This window comes from Vigna unguiculata, chromosome 7, assembly GCF_004118075.2.
Source record: "Vigna unguiculata cultivar IT97K-499-35 chromosome 7, ASM411807v1, whole genome shotgun sequence".
NCBI lineage: Eukaryota > Viridiplantae > Streptophyta > Magnoliopsida > Fabales > Fabaceae > Vigna > Vigna unguiculata.
The window spans coordinates 3,345,734-3,365,372 of record NC_040285.1 but is presented as its reverse complement, the minus strand read 5'-3'; the positions used below and the strand labels follow the sequence as shown (position 1 = coordinate 3,365,372).

The following is a 19,639-nucleotide window of genomic DNA, read 5'->3' as shown; positions in this document are numbered from 1 at the left end:
TTTAACAAAATTATCAAACCATAAAACTTCAAGCATAATGTTTAACAATTGAAAAAAATGTACATAATAGATTTGGCATAAGTTCATGGGATTTCTAAATCATAAATCCAATTACCAAACCAAATCTATTGACCGAATTTGAGTAGAGTCCCATTAAGACTAAAACTCCGAATCAGATAAATTGGTTCATTTTGGATTCGCATATTGATCGATATCAATGAAGATATCAATGAAGAACGCTGTGTAATATTCCTACCTCCACTTTTTTATTTTTTCTTTTTTAGAAAGTGTCTTAAAAAGTAAAACTCAAAGACAAGATTAACAAGATTAGCAGTATGGCAGAAAGGCCAAAATTTCAGCCAGATTTACAGAAAAGAGAATGAAAGAAGGGTAAAGATATAGTAATAATAGTGTTGACGTACTTTATGCGAGGTCGGGACCAGAAGGCAGTGCCTCATAACCATCATGGTGATTTGTTGTAGCATCTCGTTTGTCAACTGGGATGCACTTAAGAATAGCAGCTATGGGTAAGCTAATTGCTCCAATTACCACGCTCAGTACCCAGAATTCCCAGCTTAGAGGCACTGTGCTCGCAAGTGTTCCCAGGAACTCAACTATCACTACCTGAAATACCACTGTCGACAAAATAACCGAAAAAAATATCCAGCTCTCAAAAATTCCCTTGAATATGTTTATCTTTTCGATATCTCGGCTGTTTATCTCATTGAAAACCTATCAAAGGAACAAAACAGCAAACAAAATAAGCAAATAGTTATAAAAAATCCATTCATGAACCATTTTTGACGTTTCAATCTGTTTTAGAACCAAATTGAGTATTTATTTCATGCATTTGTTAATTTTCTAACACCAATTCTGTCAAACTTCACTAAATCGTTTAATCATGTTAAATTTTTCTTCCACTTTTCATCTTTAAAACGTTTAATCATATATTTATCAATCACAATTGATATTAGTGAGGGTGCATATGGTACTTTACCTGGCAAAATACAAAGGAGTTGAATATCAAAGTGTTGAGCACTATAGTTGAATCTGGGCCGCTAATTCTCAGTAGTCTCTTCCCGTCAAAAGTGAGAACCGCGAGAACAATTAGTTGATATATACTTTGACCAAAAATATTTCTCCACATGGATTTGGTAATAAAATTTGTTGTCCTTCCAACAGGGGGTCTTAGCATAAGTCCATCGTTGGGAGGTTCAGTGGCCAAAGCCAATGCACCCAAAGTGTCCATAATCAAGTTCACCCAAAGCAACTGAACAGCTGTGAGGGGAGCAGATCCTGAAAATAAGAAAAAGACTAAGTCTTCTGTTGATTGAAACATTTTCAACAACACCAGTGGAAACAGAAATTCATGACAAACCTGTGATACATGCAGAAACAAAGTTAATAATCAGAGCAACAATATTGACTGTTAACTGAAACTGCACAAATTTTTGAATGTTTATGTATATGGCCCGTCCCCATCTGGCCACATTGACAATAGTAGTGAAGTTATCATCCATTATAATGACATCGGCATTTTCTTTGGCAACCTGTAATAGGATAATTCAAAAAAGAAAACATTATTAAATTTTGATAACAGCAACTAGGCACTATAATTACAACAGATTTAATTACTAGTTTGTCACTATAATTACAAAAATGTTTCCTTAATGTCCTTGTATATACTTGAAAAATCGTCATTTAGCCTTGCAGATACCATTTTTAGTCCCTTTAAATCTTCTGTGTAAGGAATAAAAGAACTGAAAATGGTATATGCAGAGACTAAAATGATTAAAAAAGGTATCTTTAGGCATTTAAAAGGATAAGAGCTTTTAGCTATAAGAATCACATGAGTAATTAAACCTTGAAAATAAAAAGGTACAACACGTAAAATAGGAGATTATGTCCTTGAAAGGTATCAATGTTCACGAATTTAAGGGAGAAACTATCGCCAGGTTTTCTAATTGAAGTTTTCTTTTCTCCACTGTATAGACTATAATCCTTCCTGAATTTAAATAATAGCAGACTTGTTTAAGGATGTAGTGAGGCTCCACCACTCTAAACAAAAGAGTGAAAGGAAAGATGTAGCTAAAACTGAAGACAATTTTGTATTAAACAAGTGCAGGCAACGACTCAAAAATAGTATAATAGACTGCTACACGTAGTACTGTCAGATTCACCATAGTAAATATATCATGGACACAAACCTCAGTTCCAGCTATGCCCATAGCAAGCCCAATGTCCGACTCATGCAGTGCAGGAGCATCATTGGTTCCATCGCCAGTAACAGCTACAACCTCACGAAACATATTCCTCAAACGGGTTACTAAGGTATGCTTGTCAAGAGGTAGGGATCGCGCCATAACCTGAAACCATGTTAAGAAACTTAGAAAGATAGGCTTCACAAATGAGTGATGAAAATCAAAGAATTTACAATGGGATCACGACCTGAATTCGTGGTATAATACTCTCCATTTGCTCAGGAGACAAGTCACGAAATTGGGGTCCTTCTATAGCTACACCATCCTCCGTAAGTATGCCACATTCTCTGGCTATAGCTTTCGCTGTATTTATGTTATCACCGGTAACCATGCGGACAGTTATTCCAGCAGCTAAGCAACTTTGAACAGCTTCCTTAACCCCAGGGCGCACAGGATCCTTGATTCCCACAATGGCTATCAGAGTATAGCCATCTTCAGGGATGCTAGTTTCTCCTGAGGATTCATTTACATCTTTGACAGCTAAACAAAGAGTTCTCAAAGCTTCCGAGGCAAAGCCATTTATAATGTCAGAGACGTTCTTTGCCTGCTCATCAGAAAGATCAACGACTATTCCACTAGGATCAATAACTTTGTTGCACAATTTTAATACTATTTCTGAAGCACCTTTGCAGAAAGCTTGGATACCTCCATCAGGAAGACCTACCAGCACAGACATCTTCTTCCGGACTGAATTGAAAGGCTCAACCTTAAGTATCTTATATGTTGCACGCTGCGCATCAAAATCGCCACCTGAAAGCAAGCCAAATTCCAATAATGCTGATTCTGTTGGTGTTCCCAATGTTGTTGTATTTCCATCTTTGTCCTTAACTACTTCAGAAGAAGTATTTTGAAATATAGCTCGCAAAAGGATGCTTAAAACTTCTTCAGGTATCTCTGTCTTCAGTTTGTCAACGCTCTCGTAACCTTTAATCTCCGCGCTCCTTCCACATATCCAAATTTTACTAACCACCATGTGGTTAGTGGTCAATGTTCCTGTTTTATCTGTGCAGATGCAAGTTGCCGAACCCATAGTTTCACAAGCAGAAAGATGTCTCACGAGTGCCATATCCTTCATCAACTTCTTCATTGCAAAAGCAAGACTGAGTGTTACAGCTAATGGCAATCCTTCAGGAATTGCAACAACTATTATGGTTACCGCAATAGCAAAGTAGTCCAGCAGCTTCAATGCATCATCTGAAGACCAACTGGAAAAATCACCAGTTACTGCTTTTTCAACCACAAACCTTATTGTCAACACCAGAAATGTCAGCACAGAAAAAGTCAAACCAATTTTACCAATAACTGTAGCAACTCCATTTAATTTCACCTGTAGTGGAGTCTCGTCCTCTCCACCCTCACTTAGAGTTTCCATCAACTTTCCCCATTCAGTCCTCATGCCGACAGTCGTAACTATCATCTTCCCCTGACCATCTTGAACTTTGGTTCCCGAAAGAAGAAAAGGTCTTTTTTCATCTATATTTACTGGTTCGCTCTCACCTGTCAAACTTGACTCATCTATTACCAAAGAATATCCTGATATATAAATGCCATCAGCCGGAACTTGATCACCAGTTGACAAATGAACAATATCTCCCACAACCAAATCATAAATTGAGACCTTCTGTCGTTTTTTGTCCCTTGTGACCTGGACAAAGATCTTTTTCTTTTCCTTGTCCAAATCCCTGAACTGCAGGGATTGCTGATAGTCACTGATAGCAGTAACAGTGACTACCAAGAAGATACTAAGTATGATTCCCAGACCATCATAAACACCTTTTGGCCATCCTTCGGTGGGGAGCCCAATGGCTATAGAAACTAGCGCACAGACCATGAGAATGATTAGGGTCAAGTCATGCAGTGCTTCCCAAACAAACATCAGGAAGCTTTTAGAAGGTTTCTCAGTATAACGGTTGACTCCATAAACTTCCTGCCTGGTATCTATACTGTCGCTACCAACACCATCATCAACTGAGGCACTGAGTTTCTCTATAATTGCTTCAACTTGACCAATTCTTTTATAGCTCTTGTAATCATGGCCTCGAACCAGTGAGGCAATATCATCCGGTTCAATGCCAAAACCAGCTTCTCTCGTCTTTTCTGACACCTTGTATTCAGCTGGAGCAATAGCTGGAGAAGAAAATCAGATGAACTTATAAGAGAGAGACCACACAAGTTAAGAAAAAATAATTAGTTCAAAAAAATCATATGAATTTTAATTATAAAATTGGAGCATCTTACCTTCCATAAATTGCATTGCTGCCCTTTCAGCATAGATAATGGCCCGAATCTTTCCCTGATGGAGTAGATGAACATAATATTGTCAAACTAGATAACAAATTAACAAAATCTAAAAGAAGATTTAATAGGAGAACAGGGGTCGTTGCATCTGATAGAGGTCATGGCTATGCGTTAGCATTTAGCACTTAGAATGACATCTCCCTTCAAAGAAAAATGCAAAATCCTTTATCATTTCTATAGACAATGTATTCCATATAATCATGGCTAAAATTGAACTTTGTGAATGTTTATGCGAATTCTTTCCAGAAAAAATGGAGTGAATCTTATGATCAAGTAAATTAAAGTTGGAATTATTCTAGGCCAAGGCTTGCTTGTCCTGCTTCTTCTACAGTACATCAATTTAAGCTGCTTAGCCCAGTCTAATGCTGACGAATGATACTGATTCATGAATATCAAAATTAAACCTCAATTTTTGCATTCACAGTCCGTTATAAGTATGATATTATTTACTTCTTTTCCCTTTTATGTTTCGTTTTCAAATATAGTTATGAAATGCAATATTTAAGTCATTTTACTTTCCTAAGATAAGTCCTCACATACAATAGAAGGTAAACATGGAATCTTAACAACAGTCTGTTTCTAACAAATAAAGAACAGAGAAAATATTAGAAGAGTGTTAAAGAAAATATTGTTAGTGTTCCTTCTACATGATACATCATTAATTTACTAAAATTCCAAGTGTTCTATTTTCTGATGAAATATCGACGTATCTTCCTTTATTCTCAAATAATGTGATCCATTCATTTTAGAATTGCTAAACTACATCCTATCAGCATCTTTTGATCTTAAACCCTTCCTAACCGGAAGCCTTCGTTAGATTCCAGCTAATCCTAGTTCAGGTAGATAGATTCTTATCCACAAAAACTCAAACTCCAAACTTTATGTAAAAAAAAAAATCAGGTTCACGTGCACCAATGAGAGTGATAGATCAATGGGATGAGCCATAAACATCTTGGGCGTACTTGTTGCTTAATAAACACTCACTTCAAAATTTAAAATATTTTAATGCTTTAATTATTTTTTTTATTTTTTTACTTGAAGTCATCATAGATATAATTAACATTATTATATTATTAAACTGAACGGTTAAACTGTCATAAACAACCATTAAAATATTTGCATTCATCTCACACCTATTTTTTACTTTTAATTAAATACTATAATGTATACTTTAATTAAATATCTTATTTTATTATATTCTACTATTAAAAATATTTGTATTTTTCTAAACGAGAATGTCAAAATACTTTTTTTCTCTGATTCAAAATTTAGTTGAAACACTCAACACAGAAGATGTTTATGTTGGGATGCATACAAAGTAGAGAAAGAAAAAGAACATAAAAAAACTACTTTCTTTTTTATTAACTAAAAAATAAAATAAAATACCAAAATATCTTTCTTTTTAAATTTAAATTCTAAACCTTTTCTCTTTTATTTTATTTTCATCGTATCAATTAACTATACCGAAAAAAGGTCGATCGCATCAGCGACATCACCAAAGTAAAATGCTTGTTGGTCGCGGAAATTTCCAGGAAACTTCCTTGCTGAAAGTTATCAACAAGCTGAACTAAAAAAGAAAAAAATAAATATAAAAGGTCGTAGAAAAAGCTCCCAATGAGCAACGCAATAAACAGGACAAACACAATTTCACATTTCACATTCTTCAGTGCGCCTCAACGTCGACAAGACAATCACGTTTGTTGCCGTCCATTCCCAACTTAGTCCAATTAAAATATACTAAAACCCAACAACTATTTTTGGGGATAACGCACCAACGAACGTGATAACGACACGTTAGCCACTGCAATGACCAAGTCCATTGATATATACAATGATTCTCAAGTATTTAGAAGACAGTGGATATTATTTTTCTTTAACCACATATCATGGCTACTTTTTCCAATAGTTTAATCTGCAGACAAAATAAAGATCGCTAGTGACTACGGAAAGTATTCGTTGGGTCAGTAACATTTATATTTATATATTATCATAGATAGAATTGGTTTTCAATATCTCACTAAAAAATAGAAATTGTTTTTAATATGTGACTAAAAAACATTCGTCACATAAAAAAAACAATCTATTACTGCTGCGTATTTTAGTATTGAATAATCAAATAATGTGCATTATTTAAACGATCTTTAATTTAAGAATATGTCATTGTTATTTTAAAAAAAAAAATGTTATCGTTTAAGGTAAATTCTGGAGGTATAATATAAAACAAAATAAAAATCTGGAGTTAAAAAAAAAAGTAGAAAGTTCGCCTAAGTTAGTACAAAGGTAAATTCCTCATTTGATTGACCTTTAGATAATATCGTTTCTTTTTGTGATTCTACTTTTGTATTTTCTCTTAAAAAAGAAAGATCATGTTAATGTTCGAGAGAGACATCTTTGACTTTTAAGCTTTTTATATTCCTGACTTCTATGTATAACTTTTAGTATGAAAACATAAAGTCATAGAAAAAGTGCAAATTTATGAAGAAAAAAATACAAAATCATAGAAAGAATACTACAAATTACTCAAAAAAGAATTCAAACGCGGAAGTAAAGCGCAAATTTCGCAATAATCACATTGGTGTTTTATACTTAATTATATACTTTCTTCCATATTTAATTATAAAAACCCACTTCCATAATTCATAGGTAATATTGTACAAAAAAACTCTGCACAATTTTCTTAAGTATAATTTTCACGGAAAATGACTGAATATCCGCAAGAAAGATAAGAGCGGGCCATTCCGGAAATTGACCACACAAACATAATCTATTTATCATTATTACCTGTAAATATATAACGTCTACTATTTGTACTTGAAAAAGTTGCAACAGTGCATTAGATATATATTTTTATATTACAAATAATCCAATTAAAGAATTTAAATATTCGAAACAATAGAAAACCAAACTTTATTAATTTTTTATTTCCAAATTAAATACAGTTACGGTCAGAATTTTTAGCATGCCCTAACTTAAACTGAATTTCTTCTTTCCATTCTGAGTATACGCAATGGATAATCGGTTAGAGTTATATTTAATATTCGATTTTTTATGTCTTATAAAATTGTTTGCAGTGAAGTTTGACAAATTAAAAACTAACATTTTTAAAGAGTACAATTGAAGCTAGATCCAATTAGCTCAAACTATATTCTGATTTTAAATCAAAAGCAGCCAATAGATTCATAATAATAATAATAAAAAAAACCCTAGACAGCATGAAGTCAATCATCCATTTCTTTTTCGACAAAACTACCGCAATGCATCATACATACATGTGAAAAGTCATTTATTCCCAAGTAAACTCAAGATTTTAAAAACCGGTCAAAATCCGCATTTATCGCTGAATCGTCAAAGATTTCAGATTTTCAATCGACCAAATTAACGGACAGCCACACTAGCACTGTCAAGTTTCACAACATAAAAAATCCCCTATGAAACCGTAACGATTACGATTCAAATTTAAAACTGAGATCAAATGAAGATTTCACATTGCGATTTTGGTCATCGCAAACAAAATGTGACCTAGCAACAAAATCACGGTTGCAGAATATTTTCAAGCATCAGATGATTTTTAAAAATTTTCAAAAATAAGAAATTGAAAAAGTATGATCCATACAATGTTTTGAGAAACAGAAGATTTTCGGAAATATGTTTTACAAAAATCTACACAAAAATCATTCTCGAAATTAATTTCGTTAAAGCTCTTCTATTTTTTTTTTCATTTTTTCAATTTCTACAAATCCTTTCAGATGTATTATTATGAATATGAATATTTTTCCCAAACAAAACAAACAAAATCCCTACAATCACAGTTCTAAGATTTACCACTATTTCATAAATCATTTTCTTAGATTATAGCGGTATCAAATTCCGCTCCTAAACAATCGCTATCTGGTTTCAATTTCAGACACTGTTGTAAGTTCCAATCCGCACCGCCAGATTTGCCTGTGACTCAGTTTCGTTTCACGTTTTCTCTATTCTACACTACTCTACAGTGTTCAATCGGTTTCGTCTTTTGGAGTCTGGCCTTTTGTTTTTTACCAGCTACCGTTGAGGTAAAAGCACATGCGTGGAAGTGCGGAAAAAAGAGAAAGAGCGAGATAGAACCTGTAATTTGCGGCGCTTCTCCTCGGCGTTTTTGCGTTTGGCGAGATCGGCAACCCAACGGAAGCGCCTGCGAGGGTTTTTGACGAGCCACACGGCGGATCTCCATTTGGCAAGGGCTTCGATGGAGCGATCGTTGGGACTCAATTCAAAATCCTTGAGATTCATGAGATTCTCCATGGCGCTTCTGTTTCTCTGAAGGAATCACACTCTGCATTTATTATCCAAAGCAATGGTCGGTTCTGAGGATATGTGCGAACGGGATATTTTATTTGTTGTGTGTAGTAATTGTACTGCTCTGACTCTCCAACACCGCGTAAATGAGAATACCACATTTTACCAGATTCAATTTGGTGATAAAAAAAAAATATTAAAATGGAAAGCTTAGATTACAAGAATAGCAACATAGTGGGTTCCACGCAGATTTTCTCACATTTTTGTCAACAATTTAAGAAAATTGGTACCAATTTTGTTAGTACCTATAGTCTAGTTATTCATTATAAAGTTTGAATAGAAAAGAAAAAAAGAATACTTTGCATATTTTATATATGAACAAATAATACAAATATCTTTGCAACGAAGAAAGCAAGCAACAACGATAACTGTTTTTCATGATCTTAATCATGAACAAAAAACAATATTGCGTGAAACATTATTATTTGCGAACAATATCACTATATCAATCAAATGTTTCCGGAGACGAGACACACAGGAAAAAACGGTAAGAAAACTATAACGAGGAATTAGGAAAGAATGAGTTCAGATTTTTATATGCATTCATCGCAATAATATTTAAGAGAAGAGATGACAAATTAATTTATTTTGGTAGGTATTGTTAGAATTAAGGATGATAATGGTATGGTATATGTGAGTTGGATTATCTTATTTATATTTTTGAAGTAAAAATTCATCTCCATGGTTAAGTGATTTTTGTTTTATTTTCATTATTGTAAAATAATATTGTTTTATCTCAATCTCCATGAGAAATAATATATTCATATTTGTGTTAATATCATAATAAATAAATTGTTAGAATATGTGGTTCTCATTCAATACTTAATACCATACATTATTTAGGTACTAATTATTAATCATTATTCTGCTTAGTTTTGAAGATTTTTCATATAATCTATTTAGTATTTCGGTTTAGTTTTTAAGACTCTTCATATGATTTATTTACTACTTAAGTTTTGAAAACTCTTCATATGGCCTATTTACTGATTTAGTTTTGAAGCCTATAAATAACATCTTCATGACTTATAGAAAAACATTTAGAGAGACACACTTTGTAATATACACCTGAGTGTATTTTGGTGAGGATTCTTGTTCCCATTCAAGAGCTTTGTAATATACACTCTTCTTTTCATAGTAGGACTTTGTTCATTATGGTTTTTCCTCTTACATTCAAAAGAGGTTTTCCAAGTAAATCTTTCTGTGTTATTTCTCTTTAATTTCCAATTGTCACGATCATGTGCTCCCGCAAATATTATCAAATATCAAATATTAAAATATATATTTGTTATAGGGTACATACTCTTTGGGTTAATAAATCATATCAACTAGTTTGGGTTGATTTCTCTTGGGATCGACTATCTCGGTCAATTATTCTCTTTGATCATCCTTAGACTAATCATCCTTAGACCGACACATCCTTGGATCAATCATTCTAACGGATCATCCTTGAATCAATCACTTTGTCTAATTATCATGATTGATCACCCTTGGATCGATCACCCTTGCAAAATCGATTGATGGCATAATAAAGATAAGATTAACATTTTGTCGATGATAATCATGAATCAACCAAACAATGATTATTAAGTTATAAGTGTGTCATGATTAGACCAATAAAAAAAGTAAAAACCTATAACAACTATTATTACTAAAAGTATAAGGTATGACTGTACACACATGTATCAATGCATTAATACTCTTCCGATGGGTCACCTATTAACTTTAACATCAAAGTTATACTTTTTATAAGTATCATTCGAATGATTTTGGACAAACAAAAATCTTGCAAACCAAACAAATAAGAGAAAAGAACAGTACCAAATAAACTATTCTAAAAAAATTTGCGGACGACCGGTCATACAGAAACAAATGTACATTTTTTACTCCAATATCAATATAAAAAAATTATAAATATAAATAATTATATAAATAAAAAATCAAAATATCAAATAACAATGTGATAAAGGTGACATATATGAATTATACAAAATGAGGAAAAAAATCATGGGAAACATGGACCAATGAGAAAAATCTAAAACAAAAAATAATTACAAACACACTCAAAAAGGAAAAGAACGTCGCTATCTAAAATTGCATAAGTGGCTCTTTTATATGGCAGAACGTGGTTGTCTGGAACATTGATGCGTGGAGGTCTCAAAGTTGTTTTTCTCTGTAACAAGCTTTTGTCTCGAAGAAGCTTTTATCTCTTATGCTTTACACTCATAAAGGCCTTCAATGGCTATCAATGGAGCTCTTCCTCTTTGTCAAAGAATCCTTGTTAAATCAATGTGTCTCTTCTCTGTTCTGACTGTATTCTTATGCTCATCTTCATCTTTGGCGTTTCTCATTTACTAGCTTCGCATGTCTCTTCTCTACTCCTTTCTCTTCTCTAATCCTCTCTTTTCTCTTCTTTCTTCAACTTAAGCTGTGGCATTTTTTAGGGTTTCAACCTTATGCGCTACTCTTTCTCTGTTATCGGAAAAATATTTCGTTGCACCGAGCGCTTACTATTTGAATTGCCAAAATTTATAATTATTAGTTCGGGTGTAATTCTTTATATTTAAAAGCGTACGAGTCCAAATGTTATCCAAATGTTATGATTCGATTATGATTATGATTAGGTCTACCGTTGCGGAAAAATTGTTGCCGCCCGCAACATATTACTCTTTTTCAGTTTCTTAATTTTGTTTAACCTCTGATTTGGGTCTTTTCTTTCTTTATTTTGGAAAAAAAAATTAAAATCTTGTAATTGACGATCTTTGACATTGTTTGTTGTTTTTCTACGACTATATGAAAGATAGTAAGATCTTGCTATTAGAACCTTCAGAGAAAAGCAACTTATGAATATTGTGAAACACCCTTCTGATTATTGAATGGAAACAAAATATTTATACATGTCTAATGTTCTGTTTGTAATAATAGAAAACAATCAATCAACATAACAACTTGACTTAATACACTAACACGTGCTCCATTGGGTTGAAATCAATAAAATATGTAACCTAAACCCTCTCTTACTCTTCTATGTTGAGTGTATTTTTTATGAGTCCAGATTTTTTACTGGTTTTTTTGGTATTGTCCTCTGACCATTAAAAATACATTGTACTAATATTTTAAATATCTTTTTAATATATTTTAAAACGTCAAAATGAGTGGTAATCATTGTATTATGAAGACACATTAGAGGAACAACACAAAAAAACCAACAAAGAATTCAAATTCATTTTTTATGCTCATCTTCTTCTTTGAAGTTTCTCATTTACCAGCTCATCTACTCTTCTCTCTTCTATCTAATTTATGACATTTTTTTATAATGATATTTTGATTCATTTTATCTAACTCATTTTTAATCTGTCACTTCAATTATTCTTAGATCATCACATCACACTACTAAAAAAATCAAAATAGATAATTAAAAAGTAATTGAAATATATATTAAAAATAATATAAAATGAGACAAAATATCATTATCTTTTCTCATGCTTTTAACCTTATGCTACTCTTTCTCTATTTTTTTTTTCCAATTTATAATTCGAGATTCTGTTTAACTACCGAGTTGGGCATTTTCTTTCTCTATTTTGGAAAAAAGATTAAACTTTTGCATATTGATGATCTATGACTTTTTTTTTATGTTTTTCTATAGCTATATGAAAGCTAGTTCATCCCATTAGGTAAGTTCATAGGTGAAAAATCGTTAAGATCTTCCTCCAATAGGTTGAAATCGGTGAAACATATAATATAACCTATACCTTTTTTAGTTCAAATTTTGAATTTCAAACAATCAATGGTTAACTGTGCCACCTATTTTCTTCTTTTAGGTTTTGAACCTAATTTATAGAGATTTGTTTTGTCATTTTTTTGCACTATTTCTTTTAAGAAAAAGATTAAACTTTATTCGGTTCATAATTCCTAATTTTGCTTAATTAGTGCTTTAGGGGAAGAATTTAGTAACTTTTTCTTGAAAAAAAATAACGAAATTTTGGTGAATTTTAACTGGTTTCTTTTATTGTTTTTGATAAAAATTGAAATTGTCATTTAACACATAAAAATTAAGAGAAGTCAGTGACTTCTTATAGGAAAAAGTCAATGAGTTCATCCCTTATGTTATTATTATTTTGCGAAAAAGATTAAACATTATCCTAATCAATTCTCACTTTTGTTAATGGTTTTTTTTTTTTTAACTATATGAATTCCACTCGACTCGATCGGATAAGTTGACAAGTTAAATTAATAAGATTTTCCTTCAATTTGGTTTAATTACTTAGATGATACTCATTTTGGTAGAAGTTGTTAATTTGGTACCCGCAAAAAAAAAATGTCAATTGCGTCCCCACTTTTGAAAAAATGCATCAATCAGGTCCCTTTAAGAAAAAAAAAATTAACGCACTTAACGACACACCATGTGTCACTCTCTGATTTTTTTAATTTTTTTTTGTTGCCATGAGTCAAGTCCCTGTTGTGACACGTGGCAATGTCAATGTCACGTGACATAATAATGTCACGTGTGGTAAATGTTATTGTACTGATTTCAAAAAAATAAAAATAAGATAAAAAATCAGAGAGTGACACGTGACATGCCATTAATGGTGTTAATTTTTTTTTTGTCTGAAAGGGACGTGATGGAAACACTTTTGAAGAAGTGGGGACGCAATTGACACTTCTTTTCTTCCACAGATATCAAATTGACACACTCCTACAAAGTAAATATCATCCAAGTAATTCAACCTTAGAATTTCAAATCAAAATTTGAATTTTAAAATATCATTGACACTTGATTTGATTTTTTTTTTTTACCTAATGCTTTTGGATAAACACTGATGTTCCATTATGTTACGCATTAACGTTTATTTGTGTCGGGAAACAAATTAAACTTTGCACACATTAGCATTTTTAGATTACCATTTTGGTAGTTTTCTTATGTTTTACTATCACAAGAAACACTCCCTCTTGTTCATTACCACGTTATATGTTGTGTCTTCCTCTTTGAGCCCCGAATAGTCATGACACTAAGCCATTTGACACACGCATGGTTTGCTATATATTTTAAAATGGAAATGGTAAAAAACTCTCATTTCTTTTGCTTAGGTCCTTATTGGCCAACAAATTTTCTGTTTAGAAATTTCTATATCGACTAGAAATAAGATCAATTTATAATATATAAGTGAAGTGCAAACTTTATTTTACAAATTGGTGTTTTAGGGTTGAATCAGACTTTTAACATTGAAAAAAAAAATATAAAGTGAATTATTATTACCTTTTTGGTGATAAAGGGTTTCTAAGTACTTTTATGTCTATGCGCACTTTGCATTGTCTTCATTCATGCAAACAATACTTGTTCAAATGTGTATTTTACAGTATTACGCCTTTTCGAATTTCAAATTCAAAATTTGATAAAACATATATTGGTTCCACTGTTTATATGTGCTTACTCACATCATTTGTTGACATTTGTGTTTACTGTATTTTCATGTTTAGTGAATTAATCAGAGTTGGAGAGGTTGAAAAATGCTCTAAAACTTCTCTCCGAGGCTAAGAACAATGAAGAACGTCCGGTGAACTTTGTACTTGGATTACAACAACTCTTTTGTGGCTTGGTTCTACACCTTCTCTTGATCTCACGTAGTCAAGCAATAGCAGGAGACAAGTGTTGTAGTGATGATTTTGTTAAAGAATCCTATTTTCTGCAAGATATATTTTTTCTTTGTATAATTTTTTTTTTGTTTTCCTTTTTTCTTTTTGTAACTGCATATCTTTTTCTAGTGGTGCAATGACTTTTTCGGATAGATTTAGAGTAGCAAAATTTTTATTTTGTTCGGTCAATTGTTTCATTCGTTATCAGGTCATTATTGAACCATACATTAATGTTTAGTTTCGCACGAGGTGTATATATCAACCTGAGAAATGTATTAGAAGTCTCACATCGACTAAAAATAAAATTAATTCTAATATATAAGTGGATTTAAACCTCACCTTACAAATTGAATTTGTCGAGTCAAATTAGGCTTAAAGTACACTTCTTAATAGTAAATAGTAAATAATGGTGCATATTTGGTAAGTGTTTAGTGTATTTCTCATACTATGTTTATATTCTTTATAAAAGTGAAATCCAAAAAATTAATACATCAATTTATTAAAATATTGATTCCTATAAATGTTAATATTTTGGAAAGTAAAAGAATTAATACATCAATTTATTAAAATATTGATTGTTTAAATAAAAGTAATCATGTAAGATTAACCAAAAAAACATGTATACATATGAAAAAGGAAACAAATAACCATATCTATGTCACACTAGAAAAAATATTAACAAAAGAAGTCATTACTTGATAAAGGTATAAAAAGTTTTGTAAAATGTAAATGTTTTAATGTCTTTTCAAATGATACACAATTAATAACTAAGACTTTATCTTTCTATTAATTGCAAATGCACTAGACAAAGGGTATTAATGCCTTTTTATAATAATGAATTTAAAATTATTAATAATCACATTTATATATACTAGCATAAACACATGCGCTATCGTGCTTGTGTATACGTATTTTTTGAATTATATTAATAATTGATGATATTGTAATGTTACTAAGTTAATAAGCAAAATAAAATTATATTTGTAAAAAATAAAGTGAAATATATGGAGAAAATATGAGAAAAATAACTGTTGATAAATAGTAAGAAAAAAGAAGGAGATAAGTAAATAATTTTATAAAAACTTATAAAAGTAACCGTTAATTTTAAAAATTTAATAAATAATTAAATAATTTAATAAAATGTGGACACAAAAGAGGGAATTTCCTTTATATATAGTTATAGATTACTTTAATATGTTATATTAGGCTGCTTTCTCCTCTTCTTTATTAACATTGTATCAGACACGGTGTTCCCCTTTAAAAAATATAAATATTTTAACAATGTGTTCGTTTGAAAAGATTTATCAAATCTGTTTATTTGGAATGACAAATATTAACTTGATCTCGTGTTCCAATAAAACAATTTGAATATAAATGCAAAGATGGATTTGCGAGATAATACAAAAATTTCATATTCTCAAAACTGCGACATTTACATAGATGATTATACACTTTACCTTTATATCCTTAGTTATATAACAACAAAAACTGGCACACCGAGACAAAATTTAAGAAAAAAAAATTAGTAATTCATAATAATAGAATAACTGATCCCGCAACACATCTTATAAATATATATATATATATATATATATATATATATATATATATATTAATTATTAATAATATATAAAATAATAATAATTATCATTATTAACAGAATATGATAGGTTTATAATAATTAATAATAATTATAATAATAATATTATTATATATATAACCGGTTACATTTGTATAATATATATGTTATGTAATATATATATATATATATATAATAAATTATAATAATAAATAATTAATATAAATGTATATATATTTATATAAATATATATTTCATTAATAATAATTATTAATAATATATAATAATTATTAATAATTAAAATATTATTAAAAATATAATGATTAATATATTAATGTATAATAACTAGTAATATATATAAAATAATTATTATTATTAATTAATAAAAATATATAGTAATTAATAATTATTATAATATTGTTAAAAACTAATAATATATGTAATTATTATTAATTTATATATATATATATATATACAATAATTAATATATAAAAATATTCTTAAGTTTTAATTTTTTTAATTTAATCAGTTGTAATTTTATTAAATTTTTTATTATGAAGGGTATTTTGGTAAATTTAAAATTGTATCTATTATAAAAAAATTTTAATCTATCATATCAATTAAATCAATTACTAACTTTCATAAAATTTATCTTCAAATTCACTCACTTTATCCTCTAAAACTACTCAAAAAAACACACATATACATTCTCTTAAATCTACACAAATTCATCTTCACACTCTCCCTCAAATCAATCTCTTCAACCGAACACAGTCTAAGACCACGAGTTCAAAATCCTAGACCACCTATATAGCGAAAATTACCCTACACTTCCACATAACCCATACTCCAAGTACATTGAGGCATACCTTCTAGGTGGATGATGTTGGCACTTAAAATTCATCTAAGAAAGACCTCGATAGAAAAGGCAAAAGTACAACCACTTGATCATAAAATAACACAAATGAACTCCTTTTTATAGTGAAAGCTTAGCAACCTTTCATCTTCCCACCATAATCAATATAATCATTACATTTCTACAACAAGTAATGCCCAGCTAAAGGAGCGACTCTATACCTTCTCAATTTTCCTTATTTTCTGTGCCAAACACCAACTGCACCTCCTTGACTGACACACTTCTCTAAATCTTAGCCAAGCCAAGCCTCTTCGGAACACACCTAGAGTCCTATCATATTAATCTTTTCCTCTTGCAACCTCTTCGTCATATACACTCCTCGAGGATGGGGGGCTACTATGACTATAGGGTAACTAACCAAAGAAATACGAAAATTTCTTTGCATAAGAGAAAAGTAGATAATCGAGAATCGTGAACCACCCAATCTGATAACGAGCACATACCGGAACTCGTCTTCAGATATTTGACAATAATTTTTCAAAAGACTAATAGGCAGGTGTCCCATAAATGACATGTTAGTCCCTGATTTTCTGCTAGATTACTCATCAAACAACTTTCATGAAAAATCAACCTTAAGCCTTTAGCAAACCAACTATGCAAAAGACTAGGGGCTAATGTACCACCTAGGGCCTATTACTACTTAAGCTTGGCAAGAAGTTAGGCCGAATACCTACCCGCCCTAGTAAGACGAATACCAAAGTCTGGTCGGTTATATAGATTAGGCGGCCTATAACAGGATACTTGGTAGCAGACTAATATGTACAACTTCACATCATAAACAAAAGAACGTAGTCGAAATTAACTCAAAACCAAATCAACCCACCTAATAGTTGGTCCTCCAAAACTAAGCCCACTAACCCCATAAATTTAGTCCAAGCCTATAATCAGGTCAATGTAGGTTGCTGGGTAATGATCTTTAGAATATTAGTATAAATACACGTGGACCTAGATAATTAACTCACTTTTCATGAATTGTTAAATTTAAAGATTTGACTATTAAAGAAGAATGAGAATTCGAAGGACGACTATTACATATAGAGAAGAAATTCTTTTAGAAGTCTTGAAATCCTTATAAAGGTATTATTGAGACCCGTAAGAATGATTATAATTTCAAATTTTATAAATTGAATAAAAAAGGCATTAATCAATTTTTCAATTTTTAGTTTTAAATACTACCGAATGAAAAATTATTAATCAATTACTCCTTATTTCTATCATTTATATCTACAAATTTGAAACTAAAATTTTCAAATTAAATGATGATGTAAATATATACACGCAATGGTTATATTTAAGAAATTCATTACTTATTTTTAAAGGTTTACACTATTTAATAATACAATTGCGTCAATGTTTTTTTGAAACATTAATAATTTGTTTAGAAATAATATTTATATTTCAAATGGAGATCTAATTTAATATTCATGTCGTAATCTCACTTCAAATTTTCCATTGAAAAGTTCACAATTTCTTTCCTATTGTCAAATGTTTAAATAAACTATTATTTACAATATTCTTTTGTTTCATTTATTAATCATGTAATTATTAAATTTTTTAATTGTGCTATTATTATTATTATGGAGAGAATTACATTATTATTATTATTATTTATATTATTATCAATTCTAAAAAACTCATATTTTTTATTAATTTTGTTTTGAATTTTTTTTTCAGAAAATGTTTACAAAATTTATTATGAAAAAAAAAAATTAAAGGAAATTATTGTCAATTATAAAATATATTATATAAAATACTATTCGCAAAAAATTTAAAAAAAAACTTACGAATTTTATAATTTTGTAGAAAATAATTACTCACAAAAGAATTATCTGTTAATTAATATTTATAGAAAAAATAATTAGTCACAAAAGAATTATCTGTCAATTAATATTTATAGAAAAAATAGCATGATTTTTTTCTTTTACAAATTTTTTTAATTTTTTTTTAAGAAATTTGTAAGAAAATTTCTATATAATATAAAAATTTTTAGTACTGTATTACTGTTAATATTAAGCAATGATTGTTTTTGAAAATTTCATTGTTGCGTGTTTCCATAAATTATGAAGAGGGGTTGAATTCTTTTCCATGCACCGAGAGGAGTTTTGCATTTCTTTATCGAGATTTGTTGAAATAAGAAATGTTCTGAAGAGTTATAAAGGCGAGAAGAAACCTCTTGAGTTTCATAACATACTTCCAATAGTTGAAATATGTGTTTCTTTTAATAAATTTAATTGAGTGTACAAATTATTCAATTAGTAAATAATAGTTAAATAATTCATACAATTAATAATAAATGATAATATATCATAATAAAAAATAATTGCTAATAACAAATATAAATAACAGTAAATAATATAAATACATATAATAATAAAATGATTTGTAATGAATCATTATAAATAAAAACTAATTATATTATAAATGGTAATAAACAATATAAATAATATTAATAAATATTTATTTTAGGATTTAGTAATATTCGTAATAAATATCAATATTCTTTTATTTTATTTATTAATCATGTAATTATTTAATTATTTATTTATGTTATTATTATTGATAGAATTACATTATGTTTATGTTTTTTAATTATTATATTATTTATATTATTGTTACTGT

At 29.9% G+C, this 19,639-nt stretch overlaps 1 protein-coding gene across 1 annotated transcript; it reads right to left on the bottom strand.

Annotated features, from left to right (window-relative positions):
* On the bottom strand, nucleotides 1-8,971 carry LOC114189489 (calcium-transporting ATPase 4, plasma membrane-type-like). Its single transcript, XM_028078062.1, has 7 exons — nucleotides 8,664-8,971; nucleotides 4,500-4,554; nucleotides 2,449-4,388; nucleotides 2,208-2,366; nucleotides 1,379-1,550; nucleotides 998-1,296; nucleotides 1-732 (listed from the first exon to the last, which is right to left on the bottom strand). Exons 1-7 carry the CDS (start codon nucleotides 8,838-8,840, stop codon nucleotides 424-426), a joined length of 3,111 nt encoding a protein of 1,036 aa, XP_027933863.1. The 5' UTR covers nucleotides 8,841-8,971; the 3' UTR covers nucleotides 1-423.
* Between the last annotated feature and the right edge of the window lie 10,668 nt (nucleotides 8,972-19,639).

Bases quoted from the DNA above. Each gene is read 5' to 3' on its own strand.
- LOC114189489 (XM_028078062.1), bottom strand. From the start codon at position 8,840: ATGGAGAATCTCATGAATCTCAAGGATTTTGAATTGAGTCCCAACGAT. The intron at 2,367-2,448 runs GTCGTGATCCCA...ACATGGTTTCAG, and splicing joins GTATTATACCACGAATTCAG to GTTATGGCGCGATCCCTACC. The intron at 733-997 runs GTAAAGTACCAT...TTCCTTTGATAG, and splicing joins ACTCCTTTGTATTTTGCCAG to GTTTTCAATGAGATAAACAG.